Source organism: Pararge aegeria, chromosome 22, assembly GCF_905163445.1.
Source record: "Pararge aegeria chromosome 22, ilParAegt1.1, whole genome shotgun sequence".
Taxonomy (NCBI): Eukaryota; Metazoa; Arthropoda; class Insecta; order Lepidoptera; family Nymphalidae; genus Pararge; species Pararge aegeria.
In genome coordinates, this window is record NC_053201.1 from 13,896,742 (window position 1) to 13,910,098 (window position 13,357).

At 34.4% G+C, this 13,357-nt stretch overlaps 1 protein-coding gene across 1 annotated transcript in view; it reads left to right on the forward strand.

The window, feature by feature from the left end:
• LOC120633751 (hemicentin-2-like) overlaps positions 1 to 13,357 on the forward strand; it is a 128,929-nt gene that overhangs the window by 96,515 nt on the left and 19,057 nt on the right. The window contains exon 11 of the mRNA XM_039904085.1: positions 7,024 to 7,197. Within this exon, the coding sequence (XP_039760019.1) occupies positions 7,024 to 7,197 (174 nt within the window). The remainder of the gene's footprint in view (positions 1 to 7,023; positions 7,198 to 13,357) is intronic.

Sequence of the window (13,357 nt, forward strand, 5' to 3'; positions counted from 1 at the left end):
CTTTACTCAAAAATTGTAAACAAGTCAACAGAAGGAAGGATCTAGAAACATACGCTGAAATGACAATTTACAGTGAAATTGCTTAAGCGTAAATACTCAGTACACCAGTACAACAGTACTCCCAACGGGAATACTTTCCAATAATAATCATCACGTTGAGCAGACGGGTTGGTGATCGCAGAATATGGTAGTAGTAGCACATAGGAGGCTGCTGCCCGCTCTTCGTTACATTTCTCTACTTGTCTCGCCACCCGCAAGAGTAGGGATGGTGACATCTGTTTTTAAGTAAAAAAAAAACTTTTGCATGAGTCTGTCAAATGCTTTGTTAAAGTCGAAATCAGCAACATAAAATTGTCAATCTGAATCCATATCGGTAATAGCGTAATCTATAAAGTTTACATGGTTAATCAAAGTGGAACCCTAAAACCATGTTGACAATCCGATAGGTAGGTTTGATGTCTAATCTAGTTGTTGGGAGCAATTCCGAACAGTTCAGCAAACACAGAAAGTTTCTTTGCCAAGTTCCATCCTATATCTCCAAAGATCTTCGTCAGAGCCCGTAGTATAAGTTTTCAAGTTAACAAACGTAGTAATGTACTGGATTTACATTAATCAGTCTAATTCATCGCCTTTGGCACAGTGATGCCTGTGATCATTTATTTGCCATGTAATGGGTTCAATACAAAAGACCTATGTCCAGCAGTGGACTTCAATCGCTTGAAGTGATGATGATGATGATGAGAGCTTTTTGTGACAGAGCTCGTCCGGGGAAGTACTGACGCCATGCTTATTTCTGCCGCTAAGCAGCATTACTGCAATGGTGTGTTCTGGTCTAAATGGCACGTCGCCGGTGTGATATTATTGAAGTGAAACTTCTTTATCGGCGTTGAAAAACAATTTAACAATTTAATTTTTTTAATTTTTAGCACTATTCCACATAATCTTTAGAGAAATAATATATACATTATTATTTAAGTGTTTCTTTTTTGTTTCAACTTTAATTTTATCTTTACTTTGTGTTTAATTTAATTCCAAGTGTTGTACACATGCTTTGGGTTGTAGCTTAGAACAAAACTTGTTATTACTTATATTTAGATCTACTTTTAGTTATTACCTGTTTTGTGTATCTAATAACAATAAACAATAAACATTAAACAATTTACCGTCACATTTTATATAATATTATTAATGTGTAAATGTGGATGTTTCTTACTCAATCACGCAAAACGGCTATACGGATTTGTGTGAAATTTGGAATGCATTTAGCCTGGGACATGGAAAAGAACATAGGCTACCTTTGATCCCGGAAATAAGAGAGTTCCCGCGGAAATAAAAAAAACCTTGATCCACGCGAACCAAGTCGCGGGTATCAGCTAGTAAGTTATATTAGCAATACGCACTGTTCACGTACGCACGATCTCGGCTGGACTTGTCAAATTCAGATATTCCATCGCCTCCCACTTTCACTGGCCTAGGATTATTTAGACGAGGTCACCCTCGAAGAAAGTTTGCAAATCAACTCGCGAGCTCGATTTATGGCACCCAGTTTCAAGAATGTCGTCGTAAAAACTTTTTTTATTGTAATTTCGGCCTCCAATTCTTTATTGTCTTAAGTTTAACGAACGAATCTATGCTATGCTAATATAATAAAGCCGGAGAGTTTGTTTGCTTGAGCGCGCTTATCCCAGGAACTACTTTTATACTTTTATTTTCATTTATTTCATATAATTTGCTATTATGTAGTCTGGACGTTGCAAACATAATAATTTACTTTTCTTTATTCATTGTTACACTAAAAGATTACAATATTATAATATTAAATAATTACATGTTATACAAAATAGAATAATTAAATTAAATTAAAATTAAAATGTCCGTCGAAGATAGGTAAAAAAAAAAAAACGTTTATTTCGTTTCTTACATTGTAAATGATACATGTTGTGAAAACCTCCTAGTAAGCATCAAAATACCTGTGTCAGGAGGCCTTACTCTTCCATAGCAAAAACAAGATAAAATAAAAATAAAACGATTAAGTAGTGTGTCTTGGTGTGTATGGTGTGTTTTTGTTTGTGTGTGTGCGCGTGTGTGTGTGTGTGTGTACATGTTATTAAATGCGTCTACATCCATTACATTTTAAACAGAAATAAACTGAAGAAGCGCCTCAGTTTCTTCATAGGTTAGTGTCTTCAGCCAGGCTGTCAATGTTTTGTTACATTCAAAAAACGGTAACACTTTAACACACTCCACACATCTTTGAGAACTCTTAGGCATGCAGGTTTCCTCACGATATTTTCCCTAACCGTTAAAAATATCACCTGTTTGATATTTAAATTTATCACTTGTAAAAGTTAGTTAGAAGTTAATAAAGTTAGAGGTGCGGGCGGGGATTCGAACTGGGCCCCCTGAAACTGATGTCGAAGTCTTACCCGTTAGGCTATCACCGATTAAACATGGTACTTGATTAATTAATTATAAATCCTAAGTTGTAAAGAGCGATGCCATCGGATCGATTGGCGGTTCATTACTAACGTTAGTTTTAGATCTTGATATATTTACACTAAAGTAAGTTTGAGACAAAATTAATGATTCCAAAGTCGCTCCGTGAGTGCGCGTCTTAATTCACGCCACGTTTTAAAATACGGCTCAAGTTGAAATCGCCCAGTATGGGTAGGATAACGAGAAAACTTCTCGCCAGCTTGACTTTTACTCCTTCGATATTCGATATACCAACTTATTGACTTTTTAATAAAACTTAATGACCTCGTCAAATAGTTATAATGCTCTAACTGGCGTGCCTTTGGAATTTTGAAAGAGGGTTTTTAAAGCAAAGACCCACCACTCTGTTCTTATACCGGTTTGCGGGCCTTAACTACTATTAAATGTATGTAATTGTGCAATTTAAAATCTACTGTCCCTGATTTAGGTAAAAACCTGTATTATAGGCGAGAGTGCTCTACTTAAATTGTTGTCCCGATGATTGAATGTATGATTGTGCGTCTGTGAGTTTGCGACGCGTTGGTACTTGTACTCGCGTATAATATGTTTGCTTATACAAGATAGATTTTATATTAAATTTTAAATACATATATAAATTTGTTTTGCGTGTGTGTGTAGGTGTTTGTATTTATGTATGTATGTATGTATGTATGTATGTATGTATGTATGTATGTAAATGATAATAACTAATACCGTTCAGATATTCAAGAGTGGACGATGTTTTCCTAACTTTGAAACGTACTCTGTGTCCATCAACCTGAGGCGTAGGTATATTACCCAAGTGTTTGTAATTACACCGGCAACCATTCCCTTCAGACCAGAAGTTTATTTGTACTTAGTTCTTATTTATACACCACAACAGGTAAAGAATATAAAAGGAAAGCAGATCCTAAAAGCAGTAGGATACAAAAGTTGACCTTATCGCTAAGTGACGATCTCTAAGAGGCAACCTTAGGATTAGGGAAACTAAAAAAATACGAATGACTACATACACAAAATAATTCAAAATTCATTTATTTCAAGTAGGCCTAATTTATAACAACCTTTATATTATATATTCTTATTTATTCTCCATATTTATAACTAGTATTGTGTTATGTGAGTAGTCTGGTGTTAGTATAATAAAATGATGTTGGAAAAGAGCAACTGCTGAGTTTCTTGCCAGCTACTTCTCGGTAGAATCTGCCTTCCGAACCGGTGAGTGGTGAGTCACTACAAACAGACTGACATGACGTTTCAAAAGTGCTTATATAAGGCCTACTTTAAATAAATGAAATTTGAATTTGTAACTTTGAGTGTCTTATGTTCATTGAGAGTGCATTCCATAAGTATATATAACAATGCTGCTTGGAGGCCGAAATAATGGCAGCATGGCCCCGAAAGAGCTCTGACACAAAAAAGTTTTACTACTTTTTTTCTTAAAATTCTAAATTGATTTATTTCAAGTAGACTTCATATTATAAGCACGTTAAGTATGCCTGTTTGTAGTGATTCTACCACCGGTTAGAAGGCAGATTCTACCGAGACGAAGCCGGAAAGGAACTCAGCAGTTGCTCTTTTGACGGCCGATTGGCGCAGTTTGCAGCGACCCTGCTTTCTGAGCCCAAGGCTGTGGGTTCGATTCCCACTAGTTGAAAATGTTTGTGTGATGAGCATGAATGTTTTACAGTGTCTGGGTGTTTATATGTTTTCTAAGTATTTATGTATATAATTGATAAAAATATTCATCAGGCATCTTAGTACCCACAACACAAGCTACGCTTACTTTGGGGCTAGATGGCGATGTGCGTATTGTCGTAGTACATTTATTCATTTATTATTTATTTTAGAGAAACCCTTAGCTTATTAGAGAAACCCTTTAGGAATGCTCCGAGAACTGAACCCCGAACTAACAATATGACAAGGCCTCTGAATCAACGCGACGTTAACGAATAGGTATATCGGCGAGTGTTTTAAGTTATTAATTACGAATTAACACGCTTTGAGAGCTATCTCCGCTTCCGAGAGATATCTTTTGATTGGTGCTAGTTATAAACTTCGCTTTAAGATAATTTATGGTAATTAAAACCAAATATTAGCGATAAGCGGGGACTGTTCAGTCGGTAAGACTTCGGCTTCAAGTGCCGAATTCGAATCCCAGCACGCACCACTAACTTTTCTAAGTTATGTGCATTTTAACCAATTAAATATCAATTGCTTCAACGGTGAAGGAAAACATCGTGAGGAAACCTGGATGCCTGAGAGTTCTCCAAAGGTGTGTGGAGTCCACCAATCCGCACTGGGCCAGTGTGGTGGACTACGGCCTTAACCCCTTCTCATTGTAGGAGGAGACCCGTGCCCAGTAGTGGGCCGGTATGGGCTGATGATGATGATGATGAAATTCAAATAATGGTTCAAGTTTCAAAGCAAACCCCTAATCTATATTATAACTATTCTATAATGTTACGCTTTCACGCCTGAACTGTCAATCGTGTCAGAGGAACGAAAAAAATAGATAGATAGATAATTCCTTTTACCATAAGAAATACTGTACCCTAAGGATGACAAAATAAAGAATTTGAAAAGGAGAAACCAAGACAAACGATTTAAAAGTTAAAGTTTTTAATGTAAATCAAAATATTCATCAGAACTCCACCAAAAAACTCTTATTATAATTTTTGTGCAGGTCCACGACCTCATAATTTGTAGACACACATACTTACCATTAACCACAGAAAGAAGGAGTCTCTAAATAACGTCTCAAGTTCAAAAACTCTTACGTCAGTTGAGAAGTGTCAACATGGAATCGAACTCTACACCGGTGGGCACGCTCACTTGGATGAATAAGACTGGTTACACATCCGAATGGGTGGTGGTAAAAAGATAAAACATAGAACCTAATTTCGCAGATTTGTTGTACGTTGCTCAAAATTTAGTGACCCAGCTTTACAAACAGCGTTGCAGTCAGAATACACCGACGACAATAATGTCGCACGACACCGAGAAAATCAATAACGTCAAAATGACAAAGAAACAAATACTGCAAAATGTTGACCTTTATTAAAAATCGCAACTGCTGTGTTTCTTGCCGGCTTTTCTCAGTAGAATCCACGTCATATAGACAAACTTGACGTTGCAATAAAGCCTGATAGGTCTAGTTCAAATCCTCCCCCAAACCAACTAACTAATATTATGCGAATATTAGTTTATTTTTTTGTTACGCTTTCAAACCTAAACTGTCAATTGGGCCAGCATAACAGAAAAGGACATAGATTATTCCTTCTATCTAGAAGAAATACTGTAGGGATATAAAAATAAAGAATTTAATAAGGGCAAAACCAAAACAAAAATTGATTTAACAAATCTATTATGGCTAGTAAAGAATATTTTTAATTGTAATAGTATAATTAATGCAAAAGTTAACAATAAGCTTATACAATGGTTTATCGTGGCCTCAGGAAAGAGTAGCCTTACCACCTTTCTTTTTCTTGGTCTTTGGCCTTTTTATTCTCACACCAGCCTTCATGCAACTATATTGTTTTGCTACTAACATTAATCAGTTGCTGTCTTGGTAAATTTTTTCAGGTAGGCATCATTCATAATTTTTTCAAACGTTCCCAACAACCCAAACGTTATTTAGAAAACTAAACTTTTCTGTTACTAGCTCTAGCGACATTTTATCGTGTGACGTGTCGCTAGCTTGACCTAACTTACACACAAAGTTATAAATTGTAAAACGTGCGATTTAGTCCGCCATTTTGAAAATTCTCGCGCGCATTGCCCCGACTATTTTATTACTTTTATTTTATAACGGTTAGCGTGCAACCCGTATTTTAACTGAACCCGGATGCCAATTCGAAATTAAACTTTAAATTCTTTTGATCGTAATTAACTCTTTAAGCCAAATTTACTCACAATAGAGCAAGTTGGAGCGATGCACGTTGGAATCCCAATGTGCTTGTATTGACCCTGCACCGAAATACGTAGCGTTGTTGGAACCGCTGCTAGGGCCTAGCGCCGAGTTCTAAGAAGTCGTTTGCCACAAGCCGAGCCTCACGGAGCACGTTATCGCTATACGCTTATTCTTTGAGAAAGGTGATGATGAAAAAACCATCTGTTTTTTTTCTATTAATCCTTTTATTTAACAAAGAAACTGGGCGGGTTTTCTATTACGGATAACCCGTGCAACAAAACTCTTCCAATTCCTTCACATCTATTTAAATCGTTAAAAAAAATCAGGTAGACCTAATATACGCACTTTTGAAACGTCAAGCCTGTTTATTTTTATTGACTCTACCACCGGTTCCGAAAACAGATTCTATGGAGAAGAAACTCAGCAGTCGCTCATTTCCAACATCATTATTTAACAATTGGAGCGTGGTGGACTACGGCCTTAACCACTTCTGGTTGCGCCCTTCAGACCGGAACTCAGCAGTGCTCTTTGCGGTAGAAATAAGTATGACGACAATTCCGCCCCGGACGAGCTCTGTCGCAGAAAACTCTACTACTACTAAAGTTGGTGTTAATCTCTACAATTTTTTTCAACAGCTCGACCATCCCCACCTAGAAACTGCACCGCCAAAAAGGCGATCAAACACAACGAAGCGTACCTCACGGTGCGATGCGTAGCTGGTTACGATGGGGGGCTGAGCCAGCACTTCACGCTCGAGGCTGTGGGGGATACGGGGAGGATCCTCGAAAACAGCACTGCTAGTAAAACTGGTGAGTACCACCGACACAAAAAACAGCACGCCGTAAGTGGTGGCATTCTTCTGGTATTGTTTTTGACACAAAGCGTTGAGGTGTCGAAGTTTCCAAGGGCATATGTCTCTGTGTCAGCAGATCAGAATACACTTGTCACCACCCCTTCTCTTTCTGCGGATGTCGCACGAGGGTACTAAAAGAGTGTAACAGAGACCGTGCAGCATAGCTGTGTATCTACTACCTTCTACTGCGAACTCCTATCATTCTGTTAATCTTGATTATTGGCAAACCCTCCAGTTGGAACAGTCCACTCCTGGACTGGGCCTCGTTAGTCCATCAGTGGACTGCTTAGGCTACTGTTGATGATGATTTCCTCTGCCTTAATTTATAACGACTTAAAGTTTAGAACGTATGTTCAAGAACTCAACAATATCGTCTCCTTAACCGGCCTACCACAGAAAAGCAAAATGACTTGAGCAAAAGCATCCAGAAAACCCTTAACGTCACATTCCTTAAATATAGTTTAACGGGTACATACCACGATAGTATTATGGAAATACCAACAAAAAGAACACGAAAGCGGTCAGTCAGATTCTGCCCGTGACATTCAACTTGACATCTGATACCTTAATTAGTTTAAAATTTTAGTTTAAAATCTCTACTTTCTAACGAAACATTTTCTGTGTAGGTGAAGTTAGCAGAGCATTTGCCAGCAGATCAAAAATAAAACGGAGTTCTCTTCGCATGCAGCTGAGTTCTAGAGTTCCTGATGATTTTTACGAATAGTTCTGGCGTTTTTACCCCCAAAAAAAGGGTGTCAAAAAATGATCTGCTAACTTCCGATAGCAGATCATTTTCGAGCAAATCAAAATTTGATGCTTGTTCTGGACGCATGCAGCTTAGATCTATAGTTCCTGATACTTTTTAATAATAGTTCTGTCGTAAATACTGAAAAAAAAATACTTAAAGAAAATAACCCTAAACATCCTATCGTACACAAAGACCTTTGAATAAAACATTTTTTAGACCCGTACTCTCTCGAAACTCTTTTCTTTCTCACACATCAGTATATAAACTATAATAAAAAAATATTAAAGTTCTTATAAATCAAGTTTCAGAGTCACCACAACAAACATGAAAATTTATTTTCTTAAATAATTACATAAAATAATAAAAAACATTTGTTTTTGAAAACCCTACCTATTAAAGGGGAAGGAACTCTTTTGTTTCTGTTGAAGCATCATAACGCCTGAAACATAACATTAAACCAAGCCTCAAACATTGTTATTCGAGACTGCATATCAGACGTCAATATTTTCAATCCAAAAGAATTATATGAGGAATTATTTTTTTGAAAACCCATTAAACCTCACAGCTAAGAACTCTTAAATTTCTGATAGAACGCTACTTACACTATAACATAATTAAAATTCAAGCCTAGAACACTCGTACTTTAGACTGCATATCACACGTCAATATTTTAATATCGAAAAATTAGATTACTTGATTTGTATTTTTTTTAAGAAACCCATCCTACAGCCTAGAACTCTTTAAATTCCGATAGATCACTACTAACACTAAAACATAATTAAAATTGAAGCCTAGAACACTCGTACTTTAGACTGCATATCACACGTCAATATTTTAATATCGAAAAAATTACATAACAGAAAGTTTAATTATTTTTGGCAACCCTATATTCCACACAGCCTAGAACTCTTTTGTTTCCGATAGAACACTATTTACACTATAACATAATTAAAATTCAAGCCTAGAACACTCGTACTTTAGACTGCATATCACACGTCAATATTTTAATATCGAAAAATTAGATTACTTGATTTGTATTTTTTTTAAGAAACCCATCCTACAGCCTAGAACTCTTTAATTCCGATAGATCACTACTAACACTAAAACATAATAAAAATTGAAGCCTAGAACACTCGTACTTTAGACTGCATATCACACGTCAATATTTTAATATCGAAAAAATTACATAACAGAAAGTTTAATTATTTTTGGCAACCCTATATTCCACACAGCCTAGAACTCTTTTGTTTCCGATAGAACACTACTAACACTATAACATAATTAAAATTCAAGCCTAGAACACTCGTACTTTAGACTGCATATCACACGTCAATATTTTAATATCGAAAAATTAGATTACTTGATTTGTATTTTTTTTAAGAAACCCATCCTACAGCCTAGAACTCTTTAAATTCCGATAGATCACTACTAACACTAAAACATAATTAAAATTGAAGCCTAGAACACTCGTACTTTAGACTGCATATCACACGTCAATATTTTAATATCGAAAAAATTACAAAACAGAAAGTTTAATTATTTTTGGCAACCCTATATTCCACACAGCCTAGAACTCTTTTGTTTCCGATAGAACACTACTAACACTATAACATAATTAAAATTCAAGCCTAGAACACTCGTACTTTAGACTGCATATCACACGTCAATATTTTAATATCGAAAAATTAGATTACTTGATTTGTATTTTTTTTAAGAAACCCATCCTACAGCCTAGAACTCTTTAAATTCCGATAGATCACTACTAACACTAAAACATAATTAAAATTGAAGCCTAGAACACTCGTACTTTAGACTGCATATCACACGTCAATATTTTAATATCGAAAAAATTACATAACAGAAAGTTTAATTATTTTTGGCAACCCTATATTCCACACAGCCTAGAACTCTTTTGTTTCCGATAGAACACTACTAACACTATAACATAATTAAAATTCAAGCCTAGAACACTCGTACTTTAGACTGCATATCACACGTCAATATTTTAATATCGAAAAATTAGATTACTTGATTTGTATTTTTTTTAAGAAACCCATCCTACAGCCTAGAACTCTTTAAATTCCGATAGATCACTACTAACACTAAAACATAATTAAAATTGAAGCCTAGAACACTCGTACTTTAGACTGCATATCACACGTCAATATTTTAATATCGAAAAAATTACATAACAGAAAGTTTAATTATTTTTGGCAACCCTATATTCCACACAGCCTAGAACTCTTTTGTTTCCGATAGAACACTATTTACACTATAACATAATTAAAATTCAAGCCTAGAACACTCGTACTTTAGACTGCATATCACACGTCAATATTTTAATATCGAAAAATTAGATTACTTGATTTGTATTTTTTTTAAGAAACCCATCCTACAGCCTAGAACTCTTTAATTCCGATAGATCACTACTAACACTAAAACATAATAAAAATTGAAGCCTAGAACACTCGTACTTTAGACTGCATATCACACGTCAATATTTTAATATCGAAAAAATTACATAACAGAAAGTTTAATTATTTTTGGCAACCCTATATTCCACACAGCCTAGAACTCTTTTGTTTCCGATAGAACACTACTAACACTATAACATAATTAAAATTCAAGCCTAGAACACTCGTACTTTAGACTGCATATCACACGTCAATATTTTAATATCGAAAAATTAGATTACTTGATTTGTATTTTTTTTAAGAAACCCATCCTACAGCCTAGAACTCTTTAAATTCCGATAGATCACTACTAACACTAAAACATAATTAAAATTGAAGCCTAGAACACTCGTACTTTAGACTGCATATCACACGTCAATATTTTAATATCGAAAAAATTACATAACAGAAAGTTTAATTATTTTTGGCAACCCTATATTCCACACAGCCTAGAACTCTTCAGTTTCCGAGAGAACACTACTAACACTATAACATAATTAAAACTCAAGCCTAGAACACTCGTACTTTAGACTGCATATCACACGTCAATATTTTAATATCGAAAAATTAGATAACTTGATTTGTATTTTTTTTAAGAAACCCATCCTACAGCCTAGAACTCTTTAATTCCGATAGATCACTACTAACACTAAAACATAATTAAAATTGAAGCCTAGAACACTCGTACTTTAGACTGCATATCACACGTCAATATTTTATTATCGAAAAAATTACATAACAGAAAGTTTAAAGTTTGATATTAAAATATTGACGTGTGATATGCAGTCTAAAGTACGTGTGTTCTAGGCTTGAATTTTAATTGTGTTAAAAAGTGTAAGAAGTGTTCTATCAGTAATTAAAGAGTTCTAGATTGTGTGGTCTATAGGGTTGTCAAAAATAGTTATACTTTCTGTTATGTAATTTTTTCGATTTATTATACTTTCGGTTATGTAATTTTTTCGATATTAAAATATTGACGTGTTATATGCAGTCTAAAGTACGTGTATTCTAGGCTTGAATTTTAATTGTTTTAAAGTGTAAGAAGTGTTCTTTCAGTAATTTAAGAGTTCTAGGCTGTGGGGTCTATAGGGTTGCCAAAAAAAATTATACTTTCTGTTATTTAATTTTTTAGACATTAAAATATTGACGTGTGATATGCAGTCTAAAGTACGAGTGTTCTAGGCTTTAATTTTAATTATATTTTAGTGTTAGTAGTGATCTATCGGAATTTAAAGAGTTCTAGGCTGTAGGATGGGTTTCTTAAAAATAATACAAATCAAGTAATCTAATTTTTCGATATTAAAATATTGACGTGTGATATGCAGTCTAAAGTACGAGTGTTCTAGGCTTGAATTTTAATTATTTTATAGTGTTAGTAGTGTTCTATCGGAAACAAAAGAGTTCTAGGCTGTGTGGAATATAGGGTTGCCAAAAATAATTATACTTTCTGTTATGTAATTTTATCGATATTAAAATATTGACGTGTGATATGCAGTCTAAAGTACGAGTGTTCTAGGCTTCGATTTTAATTATGTTTTAGTGTTAGTAGTGATCTATCGGAATTAAAGAGTTCTAGGCTGTAGGATGGGTTTCTTAAAAAAAATACAAATCAAGTAATCTAATTTTTCGATATTAAAATATTGACGTGTGATATGCAGTCTAAAGTACGAGTGTTCTAGGCTTGAATTTTAATTATTTAATAGTGTTAGTAGTGTTCTATCGGAAACTGAAGAGTTCTAGGCTGTGTGGAATATCGGGTTGCCAAAAATAATAAAACTTTCTATTATGTAATTTTTTCGATATTAAAATATTGACGTGTGATATGCAGTCTAAAGTATGTGTGTTCTAGGCTTCAATTTTAATTGTGTTATAGTGTAAGAAGTGTTCTATCAGTAATTAAAGAGTTCTAGGCTGTGTGGTCTATAGGGTTGCCAAAAAAAATTATACTTTCTGTTATTTAATTTTTTAGACATTAAAATATTGACGTGTGATATGCAGTCTAAAGTACGAGTGTTCTAGGCTTTAATTTTAATTATGTTTTAGTGTTAGTAGTGATCTATTGGAATTTAAAGAGTTCTCGGCTGTAGGATGGGTTTCTTAAAAATAATACAAATCAAGTAATCTAATTTTTCGATATTAAAATATTGACGTGTGATATGCAGTCTAAAGTACGAGTGTTCTAGGCTTGAATTTTAATTATGTTATAGTGTTAGTAGTGTTCTATCGGAAACAAAAGAGTTCTAGGCTGTGTGGAATATAGGGTTGCCAAAAATAATTATACTTTCTGTTATGTAATTTTATCGATATTAAAATATTGACGTGAGATATGCAGTCTAAAGTACGAGTGTTCTAGGCTTCAATTTTAATTATGTTTTAGTGTTAGTAGTGATCTATCGGAATTAAAGAGTTCTAGGCTGTAGGATGGGTTTCTTAAAAAAAATACAAATCAAGTAATCTAATTTTTCGATATTAAAATATTGACGTGTGATATGCAGTCTAAAGTACGAGTGTTCTAGGCTTGAATTTTAATTATTTAATAGTGTTAGTAGTGTTCTATCGGAAACTGAAGAGTTCTAGGCTGTGTGGAATATCGGGTTGCCAAAAATAATAAAACTTTCTATTATGTAATTTTTTCGATATTAAAATATTGACGTGTGATATGCAGTCTAAAGTATGTGTGTTCTAGGCTTGAATTTTAATTGTGTTAAAGTGTAAGAAGTGTTCTTTCAGTAATTTAAGAGTTCTAGGCTGTGGGGTCTATAGGGTTGCCAAAAAAAATTATACTTTCTGTTATTTAATTTTTTAGACATTAAAATATTGACGTGTGATATGCAGTCTAAAGTACGAGTGTTCTAGGCTTTAATTTTAATTATATTTTAGTGTTAGTAGTGATCTATCGGAATTTAAAGAGTTCT